This window comes from Bufo gargarizans, chromosome 1 (assembly GCF_014858855.1).
Source record: "Bufo gargarizans isolate SCDJY-AF-19 chromosome 1, ASM1485885v1, whole genome shotgun sequence".
Taxonomy (NCBI): domain Eukaryota; kingdom Metazoa; phylum Chordata; class Amphibia; order Anura; family Bufonidae; genus Bufo; species Bufo gargarizans.
This window is the reverse complement of record NC_058080.1, coordinates 195,764,525-195,788,973: the sequence shown is the minus strand read 5'-3', so window position 1 is coordinate 195,788,973 and position 24,449 is coordinate 195,764,525. Positions and strand designations below refer to the sequence as shown.

Genomic DNA, 24,449 nt, shown 5'->3' with positions numbered 1-24,449 from the left:
TATATTTCGCATATCTTTCCAAACCTTCCATGGAGACTGCATGTGTGACTGGTGCCTATGGATGACTAAATTTATCCACATGTACACAAAAAAATTGTTGAAGTTCGGTGACATTTTTGGGCTACAGAAATGGTAGGCGAGAGGCCCTGCTTTGTTTTTTCCCCCCCAGAAGTCCCCTTTTCACTAAAACCAGTAACTATTTTTTTTTTCTGAAAACATATCAGTGTAGTCCTGAGCTCCACACTGATTGCTCTTACACTGTAACAAACCCATCAGCTATGTGAGAAGGACAGGTTTGCTGGCTTAAAAATGTAAAAAAAAAAAAAAGGCCATAAAGGGGTTCTCCAGGCGTTTAATATTGATGACCCCCACCGATCTGAGCCCGGAGATCCTCTTTAAAGAGAATCCATTACTATGATCTTGAACTATTATCTGCAGTAATACATGACTTAAAGTGCAGATAAGGAGTCCAGATCTCAGTTTTTTTTTTATTTTCCTACTTCCTCTAATTTCCCTGTTGTCACTGAGAGCTGCTCTGAAATACACTGTCCAGACTGCTGTGCCATGCAAAATAATGTAGAGGACTCCTGTGCACTTGCCTGACAATGTATTTCAGTGCAGCTTTGAACACTGACAGTAGGGAAGCGGAGGGGGGCGCAGTAGTAAATAAAAATTTAGTGATCTAGACTACTTTGCAGCAGTACTATTCATCTACACTAATGGACAAAAGTTTTGAGACTGAGAAATGGAGGTTTTCACAAAGTTTGCTGCTTTAGTTTTATAGTAGCAATTTGCAATTTACTCTAGATTGTTATTAAGAGCAATGAGATTAATTGAAATTGAAATTAATTGCAAAATCATTGCTTGCAATGAAAATGAACGTAATCCCAAAAATAAGTCCTACCACAAAAACTCCTGTTAACATCATTTCAGCGATCTTCTGGTTAGCTTGGAAAAAGGTGTAAAAGAGGACAAGGTAGCTGATATCACTCTGTCATTCTGAATAAATTAGAAGAGAAGACTGCTTTAAAAGGGGGGGGGGGGAGGGTGCTAATCATTGTCTTCGTCTGTTAACCATGGTTACCTCCAAGGAAACACATGCAGTCATCATTGTTTTGCATAAAAAGGACTTTACAGACAAGGATATTGCTGCTTGTAAAAGTGCACCTAAATCATCCATTTATTGGATCATCAATAACTTCAAGGAGAGAGGTTTAGTTGCTGTAAAGAAGGCTTGAGGGCAGCCAAGAAAGGCCAGCAAGTGCCAGGAACTTCTAAAGATGATTTAGCTACAGGATCGGGTTAGCATCAGTGTAGAGCTTGCTCAGGCAAATGTGAGTGCACATTGAGGCAAAGGCTTTTGGAGGATAGTCCGGTGTCAAGAAGGGCATCAAAGAAGCCACTTCTCTCCAAAAATAACATCAAGGACAGACTGATATTCTGTAGAAAGTACAGGGATTGGAGTGCAGAGGACTAGGGTAAAGTTAATTTATCTGATGAAACCTTCAGACTGTTTGGATTATCTAGAAAAATTATTGTCTGGAGAAGTAGAGTTGAGTTATGTTTCATGCCAACATCCTGAGACCATGTGTGGGGTGGCTTCCCATCCAAGGGAGTGGGCTTAATCACAATTGTGCCTAATAACACTGCCATCAATAAAGAATGGTGTCAAATCATCCTTCAAGAGCAACGTCTCCCATCAATCCAAGAGCAATTTGGTGATGAAGAATGCTTTTTTTCAGCATGATGGAGCACCATGTCCCACTGTAATTTTGGTTCCATGGCCAGGAAACTCCCCAGATCTCAATCCCACAGAGAACATGTGGTCATTCCTCAAAAACATAGAAACATAGAATGTGTCAGCAGATAAGAACCATTTGGCCCATCTAGTCTGCCCAAAAGCAGGTGGATAAAGAAAAACACATAAACTATGATAAACTCCAATCACTGATTAGGCAAGAATGGGTTACCATCAGTCAGGCTTTGGCCCAGAAGCTGATAGCCAGCATGCCAGGACAAATTGCAGGAGTCTTGAAAAAGAAGGGCTAACTCTGTAAATATTGAGTCTTTGCATAAACTTGATGTATTTGTTAATAAAAGTTAAACAAAAACTTATGAAATACTTATAATTGTAATTTAGAATACCATAAAAACAGTTGACATAAAGATCTAAAAATAGTGAATCGCCAAACTTAGTGAAAACCAAAATCTGTGTCAGTCTCAAAACCTTTCCCCACAGCTGTATTACAACAGATAATAGTCCAAAATCAGTGTCAGGTTCCTTTTAAAGTGGAAATCACAATAATTTTGCATGCGTGCTATTATACCATTTGTTTTTTATAAAATGAAAAGGCTTACATTTTTGCAATAAATATACACTTGAAGTGCTCTTCCTGACAATGTAGTAATATAGTAAAAACTGTGGAGATTTGCAGTAAATAGGCTTACAGGCCTCCAATACCTTTAGGAGCTTGTAGTTGCTTGTTCAGATCCCACAGCCTCTTCACTCTCTAAGATAAAGGCAATTCACAATATAAATACAGGTTAGCAAACAGAAGGACCAGATAATTACATAAAAGCCTCCATTACTGTTTCTCTAACGTTTTTCTTTAAGTTTCAAAGGCAAGCCTCCATTGACAGATGACTTTAAGTAGAATGATTGTGCTACTAAAAATAATCTGCACAGTCTAGTCATGCTACACGATGGTCTTCACATCAGAACAGCCAAAGGAAAATGGCAGAAACATATGAAAGCATAACTTCTCCAAGTTGTAGGCAGAAGTGTGAGTAGTCATTTGCTGGGCAAACTTTGTGCGGCACCACATACCACTGGTGTTTGAAGAGGCTGCGGTGCTCATACAAATGCTGCATCCTCTTCACTGTCTACCTGCGCGCTGTATAACTACACCTTCCTTGAAAGAGAGAGAAATGTGTAATTACACTGCACCACTGGTGCTGCAATCTTGATGGCATGCAGGTAAACGCCTAAGAGGACGCAGGGCTCAAATGATTGCTGCAGCAATTTAAAACCAACCGACTGGCAAGAGTGCCGGGAGTCAGACCCCACCAATCTGATATTGATGACCTAGGAGCTGTGTGGCGGCTCATTTTTTGCAGGATGATCTGTAGTTTTATTGATACCATTTTGGAGTGTTTGAGACTTTTTGGTCACTTTTTATAAAATTTTTGGGAAGCTGAAATGACGAAAAAATTTTGAATTGACCATTTTGATGGGTTTTTTTTCCATTACTCTGTTTGCTATGTGGGATAAATATTTTTATATTTTAATAGTACAGGTGTTTTTCAATGTTTACTTATTTTTATTCTGGGGAAAGGGGTATTTTAATTTTTATATTTTTTTTAATTTTTTATTATAGTTAAAAAAAAACTTCTTTTTTTTTAAACTTTTTTTTCTACTTTACTTTTAGGCCCCAACATCATGCAAACCTTAGATTGTCCCTTCTATATAGCAATGGAAATAAATCCATTGATAAATAGAACATTCAGTATATTGCAATGTAGTGCTGCCACCTGTAGGCCTCCATTGGAATATACATTTAAAAGGTATCGGAGCCTCAACAGGCCCCATCCTTTCACAGGCAATAAACAGTTCCCCCAATCACCGCGTGGGGGGCTGTTCCAGGCCGGTTAGCACAGTGCTTCTGGGTTTTGCAGTCTCAGATGCTGTGGTCACATTTGACTACGGCATCTGTGGGGTTAAATGCCTGCGGTCAACATTACTGCCGATCACAGGCATTAGCCCTGGGCTATACCGCCTGCTGTGCTCACAAGCAGGCGCCATGTTACAGACCTGACTTCCCCTGTACTATTACAGCAGAGGTCGCAAAGGGGTTAAAGGGATCTTGTCACATTGTACATGCAGTCCTTTCTGTGGCACGAGCTAAGCAGACTAACATATAGTTCCAGATTCAGTACAGACTCGGTCACTTGCATTTTATTCATATAAATCCCTGCTCTTTCTAGACATTGGAGTCATGTGGGCGGTCCTATGAGTGATTGACAGCCATCTCTCTATGCACAGTCAATCACTAAGGAGGACCACCCACTGGACTCCTAAGCACAGAAAGAGCAGGGAATTAAATGAATAAATTACAAGTTATAAGGCTTTTTTTTATCCCATAAACTTATATATCAATTTGCTCAGCTCCTCCTGTGATGTAACATGCTGCTTGCAAGTTAAACGTGACAGGTTCCCTTTAATGAGTTCCAGCTCTGAAACAATTACAATTTTCGGCAGCCCCCCAAACCCTAATGGATCTGTGGAAGGAAACATACTTTCATGTTCCCTGCTAATCTGTATGGGAGTGAATTTTACATGAAGCAGATGGCAGGGGGATTGGGCTATTGGATGTCAACATGCCCAATCCTTTTGTTTCACAAGAGATAGGCAGCCGCCAAAGGTGTCTATCAGCGGCGTATTACTCTTTCCCTATTAAGAACGTATGCTGGCTGTGTTTGGGGGTGGGAAGGGGAAATCGTAGGGAGAAATAGCTGTAGGCTAGTGTTCTGCCAACTGCTGTGTAAGGCGGCATTCACATGCAGCAGATTTTGTTGCAGAAAATTTCTGAAGAATTAATTTCATTCATTTGAATGGGGATTGCAAACATCCATGTGCTTGCCATCAAAATAACCGCATTCAAATAAATGGGACTGATCTTTCAGTCACAGAAATTTTCTGCAACAAAGTCTACAACATGAAGGCACCCTAAGGACTCATTCAGACAAACGTAAGGGCTATGTGCTTGCAAACGGCAGATCTGCAATATAGGGGCACTGGCCGTGTGCACTCCATGCTGTGGATACGGACCCACTGACTTGAATGAGTCCACGATCTGCAAAAAACGGTGGAAGATAGGACAAGTCGGAGGCACGGATGCCCACGGAAACACTTGGAATCGGGCTCGGACTGGCCCACAGAGGTACAGGGGAATCCCCCGGTGGGCCCCTGGTCTCCCACCCCCTGCACAAATGGCATATAACACAGTAGACTTACTGGATTTCATACATATAGTTAATGGACAGCACCTCAACCAGCCTATGTTCATATAAAAAAACTTTATATGATTTATTATATTTGAATGTATCCATACGGTGGGCCCCCCAAATACATTTTTCTGGAGGGCCCTAGGTACCCCAGTCCGACACTGCTTGCAAGCGTTTAAGTGGGCTTTCGGGTCCACAAAAGGAAAATATCTGTCCTGTCTTTCACTGTATTTTGTGGATTACGGATCCATTCAAGTCAATGGGTGGCCATCCACAGCAAGGAGTGCACACGACCAGTGCCCGTGCATTGCGAACCGCTATTTGCAGTCTACAGCACAGGCTTGGAGCCCTTAGGTTTGTCTGAATGAGGCCCAAGTGCACGATCACAAGTTGCGGTCGTGTTGTGTCTGCGACAGGAGCAATGCCATGCGGCTGTTAACAATGCAGATGGACTAAACAGTGCAGTCCTAATAATTTAAATAGAGCCCGCTGAGGCTCGCACAGCCACGTAGTACTCGACTGCAGCATGGCGGCTTTTCAACCGCGACACTTCCACTCTGTGTGGTCATACCCTAAAGGAATCACAGCACACACCTTGAGCTGCAGGTGCACTCTCCTCCACAGTCTCTTCTGGCTTTCTGGCTGTAAGTTCAGACCAGTCTTCAGCTGCTGATGCCAGCTCCTCAGTGATGTTGTCAGAACTTGCTTCAAGCACAGGAGATGTCTCTTCCACATTTTCGACAACAGGTTCGATATTCTCTGGTTCCACTGGACAGATATGGAATTACACATTTAGTAGGAATTACCTATGTTTCTCATAACAAATTAGGCTTCCTGCACACGAACGTGTGCTGCCAGTTGCCGCATTGCAGACCGCATTTGCGGATCCGCAATACACGGGCGCCGTTCCGTGGGCATTCCGCATCACGGATGCGGACCCATTCACTTCAATGGGTCCTCATATCTGGAGATGCGGAATGGTGTGGAACGGAACCCTACGGACGCACTACTTCCGTGGAGTTTCGTCCCATTATTCCGTTCCGCAAAAAGATAGAACATGTCCTATCTTTTTGCAGAACGGCCGGATCGCAGACCCATTAAAGTGAATGGGTCCGCGATCCACTGCACTGCCCCAGGGTTGGTCTTCGTGCATTGTGGCCCGCAGCACGGCCACGAGGCGCGCACGTTCGTGTGCAGGAAGCCTTAGAAAAGTAATGCTACTTTCCGTCCCAGAAAGATTATACAGCCTTGTTTTCTTTCCTGAAGAATTTTTGAATATTTATTTTATAATTTCATATTTTTAGTGCTTCAATCCATCTACGAAAATTTTGCAACTTTAGCACTCATGCACACAAACGTTTTTTTTTTCTGTTCCGTTTTTTTAAAGGTCCGTATGCGGAACCATTCATTTCAATGGGTCAGCAAAAAACTGAAATGACTGGATCCGCAAAAAAAACGATTCAATACGGATGTCACACAGGATGTCATCCATTTTTTTTTGTAGATCCATGCTTTGCGGACCGCAAAATACATACGGTCGTGTGCATCAGCCCTTGAAATAAGCCTTGGTTAAAAAAAAAGGTCTATGGAGACACAAAGGCTTGCACAGCAGCAATAATCACAAAATAGAAGAATTCTGAGACAAATTGTAAAGTTTCTTCGTTTGTTATTTTGGTAGTATTACTGCAAAATGGGTAAAAATGTTAAAGGGGACCTGTTTTAGAAAATAATTGTATTCCTCTGATTGACAACTGGGGGAGCAGAGTCAGTACACAATATGACACTGTCCAAACAGTGCTGCTATTGTCAGACTGTCTAAGGCTACTTTCACACTTGCGTTCGGAGCGGATCCGTCTGGTGTCTGCACAGACGGATCCGCTCCTATAATGCAAACGATGGCATCCGTTCAGAACGGATCCGTCTGCATTATCTTTCAGAAAAAATTCTAAGTGTGAAAGTTAGTCAGACGGATCCGTCCAGACTTTGCATTGAAAGTCAATGGGGGACGGATCCGTTTGAAATTGCACCATATTGTGTCAACGTCAAACGGATCCGTCCCCATTGACTTACATTGTAAGTCTGGACGGATCCGTTTGCCTCCGCACGGCCAGGCAGACACCCGAACGCTGCAAGCTCTGTTCAGGTGTCCGCCTGCTGAGCGGAACGGAGGTCAAACGGTGCCAGACTGAGGCATTCTGAGCGGATCCGCATCCACTCAGAATGCACATTGGGGCCGTATGGATCCTTTCGGGCCGCTTGTGAGAGCCTTTAAACGGAACTCACAAGCGGAACCCCGAACGCAAGTGTGAAAGTAGCCTAAGAACATGCCTCTTTCAGGGTACTTTCACACTTGCGGCAGAGGATTCCGGCAGGCAGTTCCGTCGCCGGAAAAACATATGCGAACTGATGGCATTTGTCAGACGGATCCGGATGCGGATCCGTCTGACAAATGCATTGAAATGCCGGATACATCTCTCCGATGTCATCCGGAAAAACAAATCCAGTATACATTTTTTCGCATTTTTTGGGGTCTGCGCAAAAGCCGGATCCGTTTTTCCAGAACACTTAATGCCGGATCCGGCACTAATACACTTCAATGTAAAATAATGCCGGATGCAGCATTCCGGCAAGTGTTCAGTCTTTTTGGACAGAGATAAAACCGCAGCATGCTCCGGTATTTTGTCCGTCCTGAAATGGCAAAAAGACTGAACTGAAGACATCCTGAACGGATTGCTCTCCGTTCAGAATGTATTAGGATAAAACTGATCAGTTCTTTTCTGGTATTTAGCCCCTAGGACAGAACTCAATGCCGGAAATAACGCTAGTGTGAAAGTACCCTTACAAGTGAAATGGTAACATCCAGTTTTTAACTTAAATTTCTAGAGGAATAACAGAGCAACAACAACATTACAAAGAATTCTAAGAGAACATGCCACTGAAATGTTATTTTTATGGGGTATACATGCTAAAACTGACATGTCAGAAGAGCGAACAGATCCTCTTTAATATTAAACATTCTCATTATAAGAAATATGAGAGGATTATAGATATTGATACATCTATTTGTCAAACTAGTAAGATATGAAGCAATATTTATAGTGCATGGCATATGTTCTTTCAATTAAAGGGGTTGTCCGAGTTACAGAAAAAAAATGACACTGCAAACCTGATGGTCAGGAATATATACAGTGAGGTCTAGTGAAAGAAAAATGTTGTTTACTCACATACCTAGTGCTGCTCTGGCCCTTTGTTTACATGCAGTTGCAGAGCTGCGGAGGCGTGTAACAACATTCTGTGATGTCCTTCTCATGAATATTTGGGGGTGTTAGCTAAGACTTCCTTTCCCCTCCCCCTGCACTGCCTTGGTTCTCTCAGCTGACACAGATGGCTCTTCTCATGCCGCCAGTTCTTCCCAGTAGTCACTGACCTCACACAGACATTCTTTCTTCTGGTCATTTGCATCTTGCTGCTTTTTCCATTTACACAGACAAAGTATTTCACTTGTTCCTGTCCAGTAAACCATTCCCCCCACCCTGTTAGCTTTCACCAGGACTGGAATTTCTCTTCTGCTCCGGTTTTAAAAGTTAATGCTAAGCCATTCTGCCTCCAGTAATGTGCAAGGGGCGTGGCTTCACACTGACAAGCCCCACCCACTTCTCGGACCTCAGTACTGATGTTCCTATAAGGCTCCATTCACACATCCGCAATTCCATTCCGCATTTTGCGGAACGGAATTGTGGACCCATACATGTCCCATGTCAAAATCTGATTGTACTGTAACTATCATACATGAAATTTTTTTATAAATATTTTGTTAAAAAACAAACAAACATCTAATATATACATTTACTGGAAATCTCTAATTTTTCTGACTTCATTTGTACATGGTCAAGGTGTTATCAGTGATTGATAGAAAACCCTGTGTAAGGCTAAATTTACATGACTAAGTGTTTTGCAGTCCGCAAATTGTAATTAAAGAACGCACCCCGTACAGTCTCCAACCCCTCCATATTGGATATGCACGTGTGCAGAATATTATGACGGGTTGGATGAAAGTGGCATGAAGTCGCTATGATGCTTACTAGAAAATTTATCTTACACACATTACAGTAGCGATGAGCAGTGAATAAATTAGCAGTGGGGCGGTGCTAGGCTCCGAGATAATGGGAGCGGCTGGGCTCCAACGGCTCCAATTACCTTATCGAGGTAATTAACATATGATTAAAAGCTATTTTCTAGACAAATGAAAAGACAAATAATACTAGTATATTTTAAGTAATTTTTCATGGCAAGGAATGACTTGGCAATTAATCGCTCTTCATAACAATCTACCGTTAATGCAAATTGCCACCATATAAACTGAAGCAGCAAACTTTGTGAAAACCCAAATTTCTGCCAGTCTCAAAACTTCTGGCCCCAACTGTACACGGCAGGAACTCTCTAGCAAACTCTGTTTACAAGTATCATGACAGGCATTATTGTAAAGGAACCTAGCAGGCACTGCTCATGGGACACTGATAGGCCATTTCCACATGGCACTATTTTAAATTAGCATTTTTAAGTCAAAACCAGCGGTGAGTCCAAAACACAGAGGTACACATTTTTCCATTATACCCTTCTTTCTGTAGGTTACACTCCTGGCTATGGCTTACCAATGCTAATGCAAAACACTGATCAAAAGGCGCATGCATGAAAGTGGTGTATAGTGTCCTACAGATGGCATTTTACACATTGTGCTGCCACAAAAGGGGGCTTGAGCCACCAGAGTAGGTACGGTAGGCATGTACTGTAAAGAGGTGACAAAGAGGACAATGTGGCAAACTGTGTAACAAGAAAAGAACTTTGTGGTAGCTGGTTAAAAGAAAGAGAAGAAGCAACTGCAATCACAAAAGACATTAACTATAAGTCCTATGTATATGGCTGATAACTACTGCATTTCTCAAGATCTAGCACTGCAGACCACCTGTATATCACCTTTATTTGGTCTTTGATCAGAGTATCAGTCAGTGTATGGCAGTATTATTTAGTCATGGATGATGGTAAGAAAGCCTAGAGAATTTGTAGTGGTGCCTCGTTCGCCTATAAAATAGATGGCATATATCTATGAGTGTAAGGCCTCTTTCACACCAGCGTGTGCGGCCCGTTGCCATATCGCGGACCGCATTTGCAGATCCGCAATACGCGGGTGCCGTTCAGTGGGCATTCCGCATTACGGATGCGGACCCATTCACTTGAATGGGTCCGCAAATCTGGAGATGCGGAGTGGTGCGGAACAGAACCCTACGGAGTGCTTCCGTGGGGTTTCGTCCCGTACTTCCGTTCCGCAAAAAGATAGAACATGTCTTATCTTTCTGCGGAATGGCCGGATCGCGGACCCATTCAAGTGAATGGGTCTGGAATCCGCTGCGGCTGCCCCACGGACTGTGCTCGTGTATCGCGGCCCACACACGCCAGTGTGAAAGAGGCCTAAGATCATGGTTTAGTTATATTTTCTCATCTTGTATTATAGGACATCTGCAGCTGTCACGGTTTTATGGTCTGTCATTATTATGGAGGCAGAGGGGGTCAGATTTCACACTAAAATATCTTCAAAGATATTAAATTTCATATCACTGACAAATAATTTGTACTAACTACCTACATTGAGCCCATGTAGATTATAGAGAAGCAAATACTGTGATGAATAGATCAGTCTAAATCACTACAAATGGTAATTGTGCAATGGGTGAGGATTCACGCTAGAAATCACCGTGCACACCAGTGCTCTCGGACAATGGGCTGGGACCTGTCAGGGTGCCAGTGGCAGAACGTTAACTAATGCATGTTGTCAGGTCCAAAAGCTGACAAAGGAAAGCTGAATGAAGCTGACATAACGGAATATGTTCTGTAATTCCAGTGGAATTTCCCTGCACTGCATTTGTCAGAAGTAACCCTACATTCTAAAAAACTGCCCTTAAAGGGGTTCTCCGAGTTATTTATTTTATTAGAATAAAAAAAATAAAAAAATAAAAATCATACTCACCATTCTCATATACTCATCTTCCCTCCAACTGCAGCAATAATATGCTCTCTCATACCATGGCATGAGAACGCTGAGACCAGTGACTGGCTGCATCAGTCACATGCAGAGTACAGACAAATCACAGTCAGGAAAAGAAAGCCCAGCGGGAAGGAGAGAGCAGTGACGGGGGTGGGGTATTGGGACGGTGAGTACAAGTTTAGCTCCTTTATAATAATAATAATAATGCATTAACTCTGACAACCCCTTTAAGTATGAGTAGTGTGCAACTTCATAGGACCTGTTTACTAATATGAGTGCAAACTGCTTTGGCATGACGTTATACTTGACACCAAGATGGCATAAAGTAGTGGTGGGCAACCTGCGGCACTCCAGCTGTTGTGAAACTACAACTCCCAGCATTCATACTTGCTCTGCTCTTCTCAAAACTTTCATATAAATAAATGGAGCATCCTGGGAGTTGTCGTTTCACAACAGCTGGAGTGCCGCAGGTTGCCGACCCCTGGCATATAGTGTTGTGGTAGAGAATCGGATCATGTGGTTTATGAACCAATGTATGGAATATAGCCTTTATTACATATTCTGCACCAAAAGACGCTTAACCACTTCCAGACCAGGCCATTTACCCCCTTCCTGACCAGGCCTAATTTTGCAAATCTGACATGTGTCACTTTATGTGGCAATAACTTTGGAATTCTTTTACTTATCCAAGTCATTCTGTGACAGTTTTTTGTGAGAAATTGTACATCATATTAATAATAAATTTGAGTCAATGTTTTACCACTTGGAACCGAACCCGAGTTCGGGAAATGTTTTTTTACAGTACAAATTTATTTATGAAGTTATTGTGCGAAGTCTCGCGAGACTACGCGAAGCAATAACTTCGGCTCATCTGAGCCAATACATTCTCATACTGTACAGAGCTCCTGTACGGCTTATGGTTGGTAATGACCCTGTGTTGTGATGTCTGCAGGTCAGCGTGTGATGCAAATAAGTGCAGTATAATCCAAGGGTGAAATCGTGGACATGCAAGTGTATTCGTTACCATTACAATACTAGTGTCTCAGGACTAACGGCTTTATACGGCACAGCTATATCCCTGCAAGATCGCTGTGGTTTCTATTTCAAACACGCTTCTTTGGGCCTGTGTAGCAGGACACCGCACACGCGCCATGAAATTTGATTCTCATATCAAAGAAAGAGAGACTATTTAGAACATTTTTCAGTCCAGGACAATCCTCCCTACGATATTTTTATATTTTATCGCATAGTATCAATTTTACTGTAGGTTATCGATTTTATTGATTTGCCATTTATTGTATGTTTTTATTTGTATTTCCTATTGTACATTAAATTATTGTGTTGTTCCAAGTACTAGCGAGTGCCCAGCTTTTTCTACCAATTTTTGTAATATACTTTAATTACTGAAATCATACATTTCTATTAGAAAAACACCTCTAAGGCTTCGTTCACACCAGCGTTCAGCCTTTCCTTTCTCCTGCTCCGTTATAAGAGCAGGAGAACGGAAAGGACGGATTGGGCACATAACTGACCCGAACGGATCCTACGGATCCCATAGACTATAATCGGGTCCGTTAGGTTTACACTCAGAAGATGGTTTTGGAGCAGAGACAAAAGTACTGCATGTACTACTTTCGTCTACGCTCCAAAACCATCTTCTGAGCGTAAACCTAACGGACCCCATTATAGTCTATGGGATCCGTAGGATCCGTTCAGCTCAGTTATGTGCCCAATCCGTCCTTTCCGTTCTCCTGCTCTTATAACGGAGCAGGAGAAAGGAAAGGCTGAACGCTGGTGTGAACGAAGCCTTAGAGGTGTTTTTCTAATAGAAATGTATGATTTCAGTAATTAAAGTATATTACAAAAATTGTCAGCATCACTGCCCCTATACATTACACAAATAAAAATAGAATGGCAGTTACACTTTAAGGCCTCATGCACACGACCGTTGTGTGCATCCGTGGCCGTTGTGCCGTTTTTTTTCGCGGACCCATTGACTTTCAATGGGTCCGTGGAAAAATCGGAAAATGCACCGTTTTGCAGCCGAGGCCGTGATCAGTGTATCCTGTCCGTCAAAAAAATATGACCTGTCCTATTTTTTTGACGGACAACGGTTCACGGACCCATTCAAGTCAATGGGTCCGTGAAAGAACACGGATGCACACAAGATTGGCATCCGTGTCCGTGATCCGTGGCCGTAGGTTGCTTTCATACAGACGGATCCGAAGATCCGTCTGCATAAAAGCTTTTTCTGATCTAAGTTTTCACTTCGTGAAAACTCATTTCCGACAGTATATTCTAACACAGAAGCGTTCCCATGGTGATGGGGACGCTTCTAGTTAGAATACACTGCAAACTTTGTACAAGACTGCCCCCTGCTGCCTGGCAGCACCCGATCTCTTACAGGGGGATATGATAGCACAATTAACCCCTTCAGGTGCGGCACCTAAAGGGGTTAATTGTACTATCATATTCCCCTGTAAGAGATCAGGGCTGCCCGGCAGCAGGGGGCAGACCCCCCCCCCCCCTTCCCCAGTTTGAATATCGTTGGTGGCACAGTGTGCGCCCACCATCCCCCCCCCTTCCTCCCTCTATAGTTAAAAATCGTTGGTGGCACAGTGTGCGCCCACCATCCCCCCCCCCCTTCCTCCCTCTATAGTTAAAATTCGTTGGTGGAACAGTGTGCGCCCACCATCGGCCCCCCTCTCTCTATAGTAGTAACAACCATTGGTGGCAGTGTGCGGCCTCCCATTCCCCCCCCCCCCCCCCCACCACAGTAGAAGATTCATACTTACCTGCTTGCTGCTGCGATGTCTGTGACCGGCCGGGAGCTCCTCCTACTGGTAAGTGACAGTTCTTTAGCAATGCGCCGCACAGACCTTTCACTTACCAGTAGGTGGAGCTCCCGGCCGGTCACAGACATCGCAGCAGCAAGCAGGTAAGTATGAATCTTCTACTGTGGTGGGGGGGGGGGGGGAATGGGAGGCCGCACACTGCCACCAATGGTTGTTACTACTATAGGGAGAGGGGGGCCGATGGTGGGCGCACACTGTGCCACCAACGATTTTTAACTATACAGGGAGGAAGGGGGGGGGCGATGGTGGGCGCACACTGTGCCACCAACGATATTCAAACTGGGGAGGGGGGGGGCTGCCCCCTGCTGCCCTGATCTCTTACAGGGGGATATGATAGTACAATTAACCCCTTCAGGTGCGGCACCTGAGGAGTTAATTGTGCTGATCACGGCCCCCTGTAAGAGATCGGGTGCTGCCAGGCAGCAGGGGGCAGTCATGTACACAGTTTTTGAGTGTATTCTAACCTGAAGCAGTCCCCATCACCATGGGAACGCCTCTGTGTTAGAATATACTGTCGGAAATGAGTTTCACGATGTAGCTCATATCCGACAGTATATTCTAACATAGAGGAGTTCCCATGGTGATGGGTACGCTTCAAGTTATGTTTGGGTGTCCGCCTGGCCGTGCGGAGGCAAGCGGATCCGTCCAGACTTATAATGTAAGTCAATGGGGACGGATCCGTTTGAAGATGACACACTGTGGCTCAATTTTCAAACGGATCCGTCCCCCATTGACTTTCAATGTAAAGTCTGGACGGATCCGTCTGAGGCTATTTTCACACTTTAGAAATGTTTTAACAATATAATGCAGACGGATCCGCTCTGAACGGAGCCACCGTCTGCATTATGAACACAAGTGTGAAAGTAAAGGGACTCCTGACTTTACATTGAAAGTCAATGAGGACGGATCCGTTTGCAATTGCACCATATTGTGTCAACGTCAAACGGATCCGTCCCCATTGACTTGCATTGTAATTCAGGACGGATCCGTTTGGCTCCGCACGGCCAGGCGGACGCCAAAACAACTTTTTTTTCATGTCCGTGGATCCTCCAAAAATCAAGGAAGACCCACGGATGAAAAAACGGTCACGGATCACGGACCCCGTTTTTGCGGACCGTGAAAAAAAACTGTCGTGTGCATGAGGCCTAAAGGGAATGAGTTCATATTTCTATTTGCATATATGTATATGTCCCTTTTGGGCAGCTTTGCACTGTTCACTACCATGTATCTTGATTTTCATGTTCCAATTTGTTTTATGTTAGTGTGTATAATGATCCTCCCTCACTGGGACTAAACATTAAATTCATTAATTGCCAAGTTTTTCAATTTGCATCCACTGTGGGGGTTGGATCTGCTTGTTAGGCCTTATGCACACGACCGTTGTGTTTTGCGTTCCGCACGGACTTTGGAATTTACGGAACGGCGCGGACAACCATTAATATAACTGCATATTCTTGTCTGCAAAAACACGGACAAGAATAGGACAGGTTATATTTTTTTTTGTGGACCACGGAACGGAGCAACGGAGTGCTATCTGCATCTTTTGCGGCCCCATTGAAGTGAATGGGTCAGCATCCAAACCACCAAAACTGCGGCTCGGATGCGGACCAAAACAACAGCCTTAAAGCAGTGTTCCCCAACTCCAGTCCTCAGGGCCCACCTATGTGCCATGATTTGAGAATATCCCACAGAATGAGTACCTGTGGTAAATCCTGATGTACTGACACTAATTATATCACCTCCTCAATACTAGGGAAATCCTGAAAACATGACCGGCAGGTGGGCCCTGAGGACTGGGGCTGAGGAACGCTGCCTTAAAGAGTTGTAAATCCATGCTTTTTATGTCATAAGATCTGCTGATCAAAACGTGTTGACAACTTATAATATGCCAATGATAATAAGGTTATGGTTTTATCCTGGTGCTGGATACCTTTTCTAGAGAAGAGTACAGCATGCCCTATCCCAAGCATTAATGTGGCAAGTTTCCAGACTTACTTTAATAGGGAAAACACAATGGCACTGATTTATCATACCTTCACTCCAAAATTCTGGTGTCAAAAAGTCACAAGATAGGGCTTTTGCTACTTTTTTGCACGTGAGTGCGCAAAATTTAAGCGCTTGCGCAAAAACTTTCACTCACTCTAGTTTTGTGATATAGGTGAAAAAGTGGGTGTGGTTAATGTAAATGAGTTTCACTCCAGATTTATCTTTGCGATTTTTTTTTTTAAAGTCACAATTTTACTCCAGGATGAGGGTGGAGTAGGAAAACTGGAGTAGCTTTTCTAGACAGAAATGTTAAAGGGAACCCGTCACCGGGATTTTGGGTATAGAGCTGAGGACATGGGTTGCTAGATGGCCGCTAGCACATCCACAATACCCAGTCCCCATAGCTCTGTGTGCTTTCATTGTGTAAAAAAAACGATTTGATACATATGCAAATTAACAGAGATGAGTCCTGTCCCTGACTCCTCTCACATACAGGACTCATCTCAGGTTAATTTGCATATGTATCAAATCGTGTTTTTTTTTTTACACAAAAAAAGCACACAGAGCTATGGGGACTGGGTGATGTGGATGTGCTAGCGGCCATCTAGCAACCCATGTCCTCAGCTCTATACCCAAAATCCCAGTGACAGGTTCCCTTTAAGTTTAAAGACTAACCAAATTTATCAAACAACCTGTGACATTTGATAAATGTGACACAAAGTACTTCAACACAGACTCAAGCAAAACGGACTTCAAATATTCTCATGATAAATTCCCCCCAATGTCCCAAACTTACTAAGCTACATGATCTTGCATCCTGGACTAAGTTGTGCCTTCTTTTTGGCGCAAATCAATTTCGACAAAATTTTTATTAAAGGTAGTCTGACACCCCAATTATGGCCTATTATCTGTAGTACGACACGCAAATGAGGTTAGCTCAAACATTTTTCTTTTTATACTGACCCCTTTGCCTCCATTGTGTGCTGGTAAGGTTATGCTGAAATACAGTCCAGACGCTGAGTATATGCTATGCAGCTTAGGCCATCTGCACACGAACATGTGCACCCCGTGGTCCTGCTGCGGCCCGCAATGCACGAACATCATCCGTGGGGCAGCCACAGCGGATCGCGGATCGCGGACCCGTTCACTTTAATGGTCAAGTTCTATCTTTTTGCGGAATGGAAGTACGGGACAAAACCCCACAGGAAGCACTTTGTAGTGCTCTCGTAGGGTTCCGTTCCGCACCACCGGATTTGCAGACCCATTGAAGTGAAAAGGTCTGCTTCAGTGATGCGGAATGGCCACAGAACGACGCCCGTGTATTGCGGATCAGCAAATGCAGTCTGCAATACGGCAACAGGAAGCACACATTCGTGTGCAGGTAGCCTTACAGCCACAGCTCATTTATTGCTAATCCTGTGGCTAGCGCATAAGTGTTGTTCATGGGACAACCTCTAAGTTTCCTACTTAGCTTTGACCTGCAAAACATGCTCAGCAAAACAGAAAAGCAGGAAGCTAGTAGCTAAAAATCTGGGACCTTTAAAGGGGTTGTCTCACCTCAGAAATTGAGGGAATATTACTAGGATATGCCCCCAATGTCTGATAGGTGTGGGTCACAGAGGTGGAACTCACACCTATCTTTAGAATGGAGCTTGCAAATTAAAGGAGGGTGCACCGCGCATGAACGGCTGGCCCCCATTTATTCCTAGGGGAGCACAGAAAATAGCCAAGCGGCACGTGGCCACCGCTCCAATCACTTCTATGGGGCTGAGGGAAATAGCTGAGGCAGCACTTAGCTATTTTTGGCACTCCCATATGAATGAATGGAGGGATGGTGTGCCCTCCTTCACTTTGCGGGCTCCGGGCACCTATCAGACATTGGGGGGATATCCTAGCGACATGCCCCCAATGTCTGAGGTGAGACAACCACTTTAATAGAAGATTTGATTTGGCCCAAATTAAAAGTGTGCCCTGAAAAGTTATGCATGACAATCTGAGATCTCTTAGGTGTGTATCCAAACCCCTGCAAGCCCTTTAACAATGAGACAATGTCAAAGTGACAGTGACATATATGGCTATGGGTAAGTGTACGGCAGCTGATGATAAACAGCCTGCTTAACCACCTAACAGAGCTCGGGCTGGCTTAGCTGCTCATATCTCTAGATTGGTAGTAGCTAGAGACTGGTCTTTGTCTTGTTTGAAAGCTGGCCTTCCAAACAATACCAGAATCACACCATTATCTTCACTACATGGGAAGATATCACTGTTAGAAAATGGGAGGGCAGTGAATGCAAATGCTGATTTTACCACATTTATTTCAGACTCAATTTCTGTGATTCTGCCAGCTTTCAACAAGACCAGGCCCACATCTCCAGCTGCTACCAACCCAGAGATATGAGCAGCTAAACAACCCACCACTTTTCTGCCCAGAGCTGGCAAAACTGCTACATGTTTTTAACTGCTCTGTCAGAATTTATTTTTTCAATTAGAAAAGGTCCAAAAATTATCCCTTTTTGTTGGCACATGCCTTCTTCTCTGTCTTCGGATCTGTTAAATTTGCAATATACATTTGCCATTATACTAAAAAACAAGTCACCTGAAAATAAGATTTGGTCAGTACTCTGTACACATTATAGTAAAAAAAAATGCAGATCACTTCACGTTAATTTCTAAATATCCCACTATCAACTACAAAGTAACAGCATTTTTTTTTTTTATTGTCTGAATACAACTAATGTAATGTTAGTACATAGATGTTTGCTTTAACCTTGCTCTGAAGCAGCTTCTGTGCTTGGTGCCGACTCTTGCTCTGTAGGTGCTGGTGCAGCTCCATCCTCTGTAGGTGCTGGTGCAGCTTCATCCTCTGCCACTGCTTGCTCCTGCTCTAGTGTTGCACTTGGGGCTGCCTCCTGTTCAGTGACCTCTTCTGCAGCAGTCTCCTCAATGGCTGCTTCTACAGCCTCTTCAATGGTTTCAGACACTGCACTGGCTTCCACTTTATCACCTTTTAAAGGAGGCGAGTAAAGATGACATGGCTCCAAGATGAAACATTCCATATTTTGTAGGAGCACTCAAACATACTTATGCAAAACGAAGAAATATAGTAAACACCAGAATTTGGTTATATATGTATGCATGGGCCCTGGAAGGCTTCCCTATATTACCTATGGTTGCTTCAGGAATGACATTAGCACAGCTTCTATTGATAATCGTCTCTAGCCACATGATTATGATCTCTATCCATATAATAATGATGATATGCCTCTCAATGACTAAGTGATGTGCACTACTCTCCCTCAATTTTTTTCACTTTGTTACTTAAACATTCTGACTACATTTAGTTTCCTCAACTATTTCCCCTTTTCCTCTTATTTTTGTAACTGACCTTTCCTAGAATATATTTTCCGTTTTGCCATGATGAGCTCTCAAATACTTTAGAAGGACAACACTTTTTAGGGGGATTAACCCTGTAAGTATTTGAATGGATTATGAAACAAAGGTCATTTTTGTCCATTCTCAAATAGTTCATTAGGAAATTCAGAGTTAATCAAGGTTGGACTCCAGTTGTGAACCCTCATTGATTGGGCAGTTACCCTAAAGACTTTCTTGCTCTGAAGAACCATGCATCACATGGACAATACTTTAAAGGGGTTCTACAGTTCTTTTAAACTGATTACCTATCGTCTGGATAGATCATCAGCATCTGATCGGCAGGGGTCCGACGCCCAGGAACCCTGCCGATCAGCTGTTTGAGAAGGCAGCGGAGCTGGCAGCAGCCTTCTCGCCGTTTACCACAGGCCCAGTGACGTCACGACTAGCATCACTGGCCTGGGCACGGCTAAGCTCCATTCAAGTGAAGAGAGCTTAGCCCCACACAGGCTAGTGATACTAGTCGTGACTTCACTGGGCCCGAAGGAAACAGAGAAGGCCGCTGGGTGTCAGACCCCCGCCAATCAGATGCTGATGATCTATCCAGAGGATAGATCATCAGTTTAAAAGAACCCCTTTAATTTCAAATAGAACTGTATATTTGCCCTTCTGTGGCACCTAAGATTACAGCTTATAACCAGGGACCTAGTGAAGGGTCACTATGATCCGCTGATCCTTGAGGACTACTTTAAAAAAAAAACGAATTGTTCAAACTGCATGGAAAAATAGATTAAGCTTTGATACAATTTTGTGTACATAGCTTTTATGCAGACTTATACATTTCCATGGCAACAGACTACAAACTCTAGTCTGACCATGTAGCCATGATACTTTTGAATCTTCTTGCCAATCTACTGAATGTTGGCAAAACACAGGGGACAAATAGAAAGAATGATGACTGCACAATAAAAGTCTACAGGGTTTGCTTGCAGTCTGTTAGCATGGAGACACAAATCTGCTTAGGAACTATGCAGTAGAGGTTATAGCTGAGAAATTAAAATTAGCCTACTACCATAGACAGTGATGTCATAACTTTTCAGTTAAACTGCATCTCAATGAGGCAAAAAGTGTAACTCATAAAAAGAGTACAAACATAGGATCTCATAAATAAGGTCCATACAGTTGTAATCTCTCAGCAACTAGAAAGTGCTAAAGACCCTTTATTCTAGACAGTTGAGAGCATAGACCCCCACTGAGGAGAACTTCTGAGATCGTGTTTTTCACAACTGTTGGGTGAATCTAATCCATTGGATCCACCGTCTGTGAAGGTTCTCATTTATCCAGGTCATGGTATATATCTGTAAAGAATAAATCAAGGCAACTGGACGTACTGTAGATTTCTTGAAAACGTTTCACTCGTTCTTCCACTGAGCTTTCTCAATTCTGAGTGACTGTACAAAAATTCTGGGAATAAATATGTAACTGAATCAACATCTGGTAATTATACCCAGCATTGGGTCAAAGGTGTTGATTCCATTATCCTAATTGGAGTCAGTAGGCAATAAAGACTTCCCAGAAAAAGGTGTCAAGACAGCATTGTATGTGGCAGACAATAGATGTCTAACCCCGCCACCTCAAGCTTGGCTTCTCTATTTTTACGTAGATGGCCTCCTTCACACCAATCGGCTTCCTTATCCAAAACACGTACTTGACTGTCTTCAAAAGGTGTGACCTGTTCCTTTTAGATGTAAGTACATGGCTGAATCTTGACCAGAGGTTATCCCATATGTAGCTGTAGACATCTATTGTCTGCCACATACAATGCTGTCTTGACACCTATTTCTGGGAAGTCTATCACCTACTGACTCCAATTAGGATAATGGAATCAACACTTTTGACCCAATGCTGGGTATAGTTACCAGATGTTGATTCAGTTACATATTTATTCCCAGAATTTTTGTACAGTCACTCAGAATTGAGAAAGCTCAGTGGAAGAACGAGTGAAACGTTTTCAAGAAATCTACAGTACGTCCAGTTGCCTTGATTTATTCTTTACAGATACATTGGATCCACTGTACAAATTCCAGCAGCCCCTGATAAATCCCCACTGATGTAAAATGGGGTCCATATTATGCTCCAAACCTGAGACAAATGTGTAGAGCCTAAACCTAGCCACACATGCTTGGTCTGTGAACCTAGTCATCAATGAGATAATTTAAAAGGGAACCCGTCACACTGAAAATGCATTGTATTCTGCCAGCAGCAAGCTACAGTATCCCATAAAACTATTATCTGCAGAGCTCCTCCAGCTCTATACCAGATTACACTGCATCTTCATGGTGACAGATTCCCTTTAAAATGAATCCTGAACGGCCGATGACCTTTTTGGACAGATGTCAATTGTCTTGATCATTCAGGTCGTACAAAAACTGCCTAATCCAAAAATGGCTAGCTTACTTTCTATAGAGGTCAGGTATCTAAAAAGTAACGTAACTAAACAGGAACAAGTGTTAGTTGTATCACCACAGAAAGCTCCATTATACCTACATAAATCATTTTGCATAAGTACATTTGCAACAAAAACGACAAAGGGTGAACAGTAGACGGGTGAGACTCAGGGTGAGGAAAAGCAGGTAACGAGACAGCATTCTGGTTGTAACCCGTGACAGATTTAGTGTATGGTGTAACTACTGTTCTATGCTATATAGGTGGGCAAACCGGAGCAGCCCGATAATCCAGCTCATGCAATCGGTGGAGATTCAGACAATATTAGGCATGCACAAGTGGATTTAACCATAACCCCGAAACTATTCGGGTATGTCACCATGGTTGTCAGAAGGGAAACCATTCCTTCTACTTGTATTATAGCATGTTAAAAATTGCATCAAATACACATATGTTGAGGTCGAGTTCACATCACCATTTAGTTGACAGTTCTTCTAATCAGTCAAGAGCAACAACAAAAAAAAAAAAAAAAAAAAAAAAAAAAAAAAAGGAGATCCTGTTGCATCAGTTGGCATCTATTTGAGCTATTTTTGTCAGAGATCTTTTTTTAGATGGGAAAAAAAATAATAAGTGGATCTCAGAAGGAAATGCCAACTGATGCAACAGGATAATTATTATTTTTTTATACAGGATCCTGTAAAGCCAAACGGTGATGTGAACTCAGCCTAGGCTGGCTGCACTTCAGAAACCAGTTGGCCGTGCACTCATTTAGCTACCCCTCCCTACCCCACGAATACTGCTGCATGCTTGGGCAGGTAAGCACACGTTCGGACATCTCCGACAGCAGCTCATCTCCCCAAAAGCTAAAGGATCGGGCATGTTAAAATCCAACTGGGGTGGGAACTACTTTAGGCTAGTGGTAGTAAAGGCTAGTAAAGTGCAGCATTACGGTGACTCTATGGAAAACAGTCCATCTGCAACTTCTATCATCCCTCACAGAGAAACATTTAGGTGGCATCTTGCAACTATACCATGACTTTTAGGCCATAAAGTTTTGACCAAGTCTAAAGTGAAGTGGACTTACCACCTTATCTATGCTGTCCTATCTGAACCTGTAAACCTCAAACCAAGGAAAAGTTGGGCTATGTTCACATATGCAGCAAAAACTCCGGTCGTCTGTTCTGGCAGAGGAACAGATTATTGGACACTGCCATGCAGTGACAGATCCCCACCGACTATAACGGGATCCAATGGGGATCCCGCGGCTTTACAGCATAAATGCTGGCTTTTAGCCAAACACCACTGCGCGCAGCAGTATCTGTCCAGCTGGATGGATCCCATTATAGCATCAGTATCTGCTATGCCGGAACAGACTACTGGAGTCTGTGGTGCACATGTGAATGCAGCATTAAAAGGGGTTCTCAGACTAAAAAAGGTCCCCCATATGCCGGGCCTCTTACACTGAATCTACTTACCTGGCTCCCCACACCGATAAAAACATCCAGGGGTGTCGGGGGGGGGGGGAAGAGAAACCAATGGCAGGTGAGGACAGGGACGAGCCTACCTACCATCACAGGTGATGCTAGGGAGGCTAGACCCCGTCACCGCCTTCCATTGGCTGCTCCCCCTTCCTCCACCCCAACACCAGATGGTTTCATCCCCGCACAGGGAGAAGCAGCAGTGAGGGAACCAGGAGCGGCACAGGAAGCAGAGAGCCAGGTAAGTATATTCAGTGTGAGGGGTCCAGGCATATGGGGGACATTTTTTTGTTTCAGATAACCCCTTTAAGGGAAGGCATATAAATCCAGAACACAATAAAAGCATTCAGAACACAGAATGTTATACAATTTGATTCTTTATGAGGGCCCCGTATTTTGTGGAACGGACCAGCAGGCCCTTCATAGAACAGTACTATCCTTGTCCGTAATGAGGACAATAATAGGACATGTTCTATTTTTTTGCGGAACGGAAATACAGACATACGGAAACTGAATGTACACCGAGTAACTTCAGGTTTTTTTTGTGGACCCATTGAAGTGAATGGTTCCGCATACGGTCTGCAAAAAAAACTGACTCAGAAAAAAAGATGTTTGTGTGCATGAGCCCTAAGAAAGAGCATTCTGTAGCATTTATTATATCCAATGTGTAAAATTAACTAAATCTGTGTGGGGTCATGAGAACAGAAAAGAAAGAAAAACAAAATGATCTCCATGGCCAGAAAGTATGTGAACTCCAGTCTCCGGCACTGCGGCCATTCTAATTCAGGCTAATGGCTTCCATACACATTCGGTAGCTGTCGGCCAAACGACTGTTCAGCTTACAGCTATCTCTCCAGACTCCCCCATGCACATCCGTGTTTAATTTGGACAAATGTGTATTCCATGGGAACAGAAGAGAAAGCCGCTGTCAGACAGCTCAGCCGGATGATCATATTCACTTCGCCTGCTACTTCTCTCTGTCAGGGGAGAGTCAGAATGTGTATGATGGCCTTTACTATGTGGCGTTCAGAGATAATTGCATCATTGTAATCTGTGTTTCTTCAGCTATCCACATATTATAGTGGTATGTAGAGTAGGTGTGGCTGAAACGGCTGGCTGGCTAGCAGGAATGTCTGCCATACTTTTGGCCATGAAGTGAACAATAATCGGAGGACAGAAGAAGCACAATTTTATTAATATACAAACAGATCAATGATTTAGGAATCTGGCCGTGCTACAAAACAGGTTCTCATTAGAAATTTACGCTTTGTG

General features: G+C 43.3%; 1 protein-coding gene across 1 annotated transcript in view; it reads right to left on the bottom strand.

Annotated features, from left to right (window-relative positions):
* LOC122943275 (mitochondria localized glutamic acid rich protein) overlaps window positions 1-24,449 on the bottom strand; it is a 43,344-nt gene that overhangs the window by 9,916 nt on the left and 8,979 nt on the right. The window contains exons 5-7 of the mRNA XM_044300883.1: window positions 18,653-18,889; window positions 5,599-5,772; window positions 2,462-2,510 (exon numbers count right to left, since the gene is read on the bottom strand). Coding sequence (XP_044156818.1) covers window positions 2,464-2,510; window positions 5,599-5,772; window positions 18,653-18,889 — 458 coding nt within the window. The 3' untranslated portion in view covers window positions 2,462-2,463. The remainder of the gene's footprint in view (window positions 1-2,461; window positions 2,511-5,598; window positions 5,773-18,652; window positions 18,890-24,449) is intronic.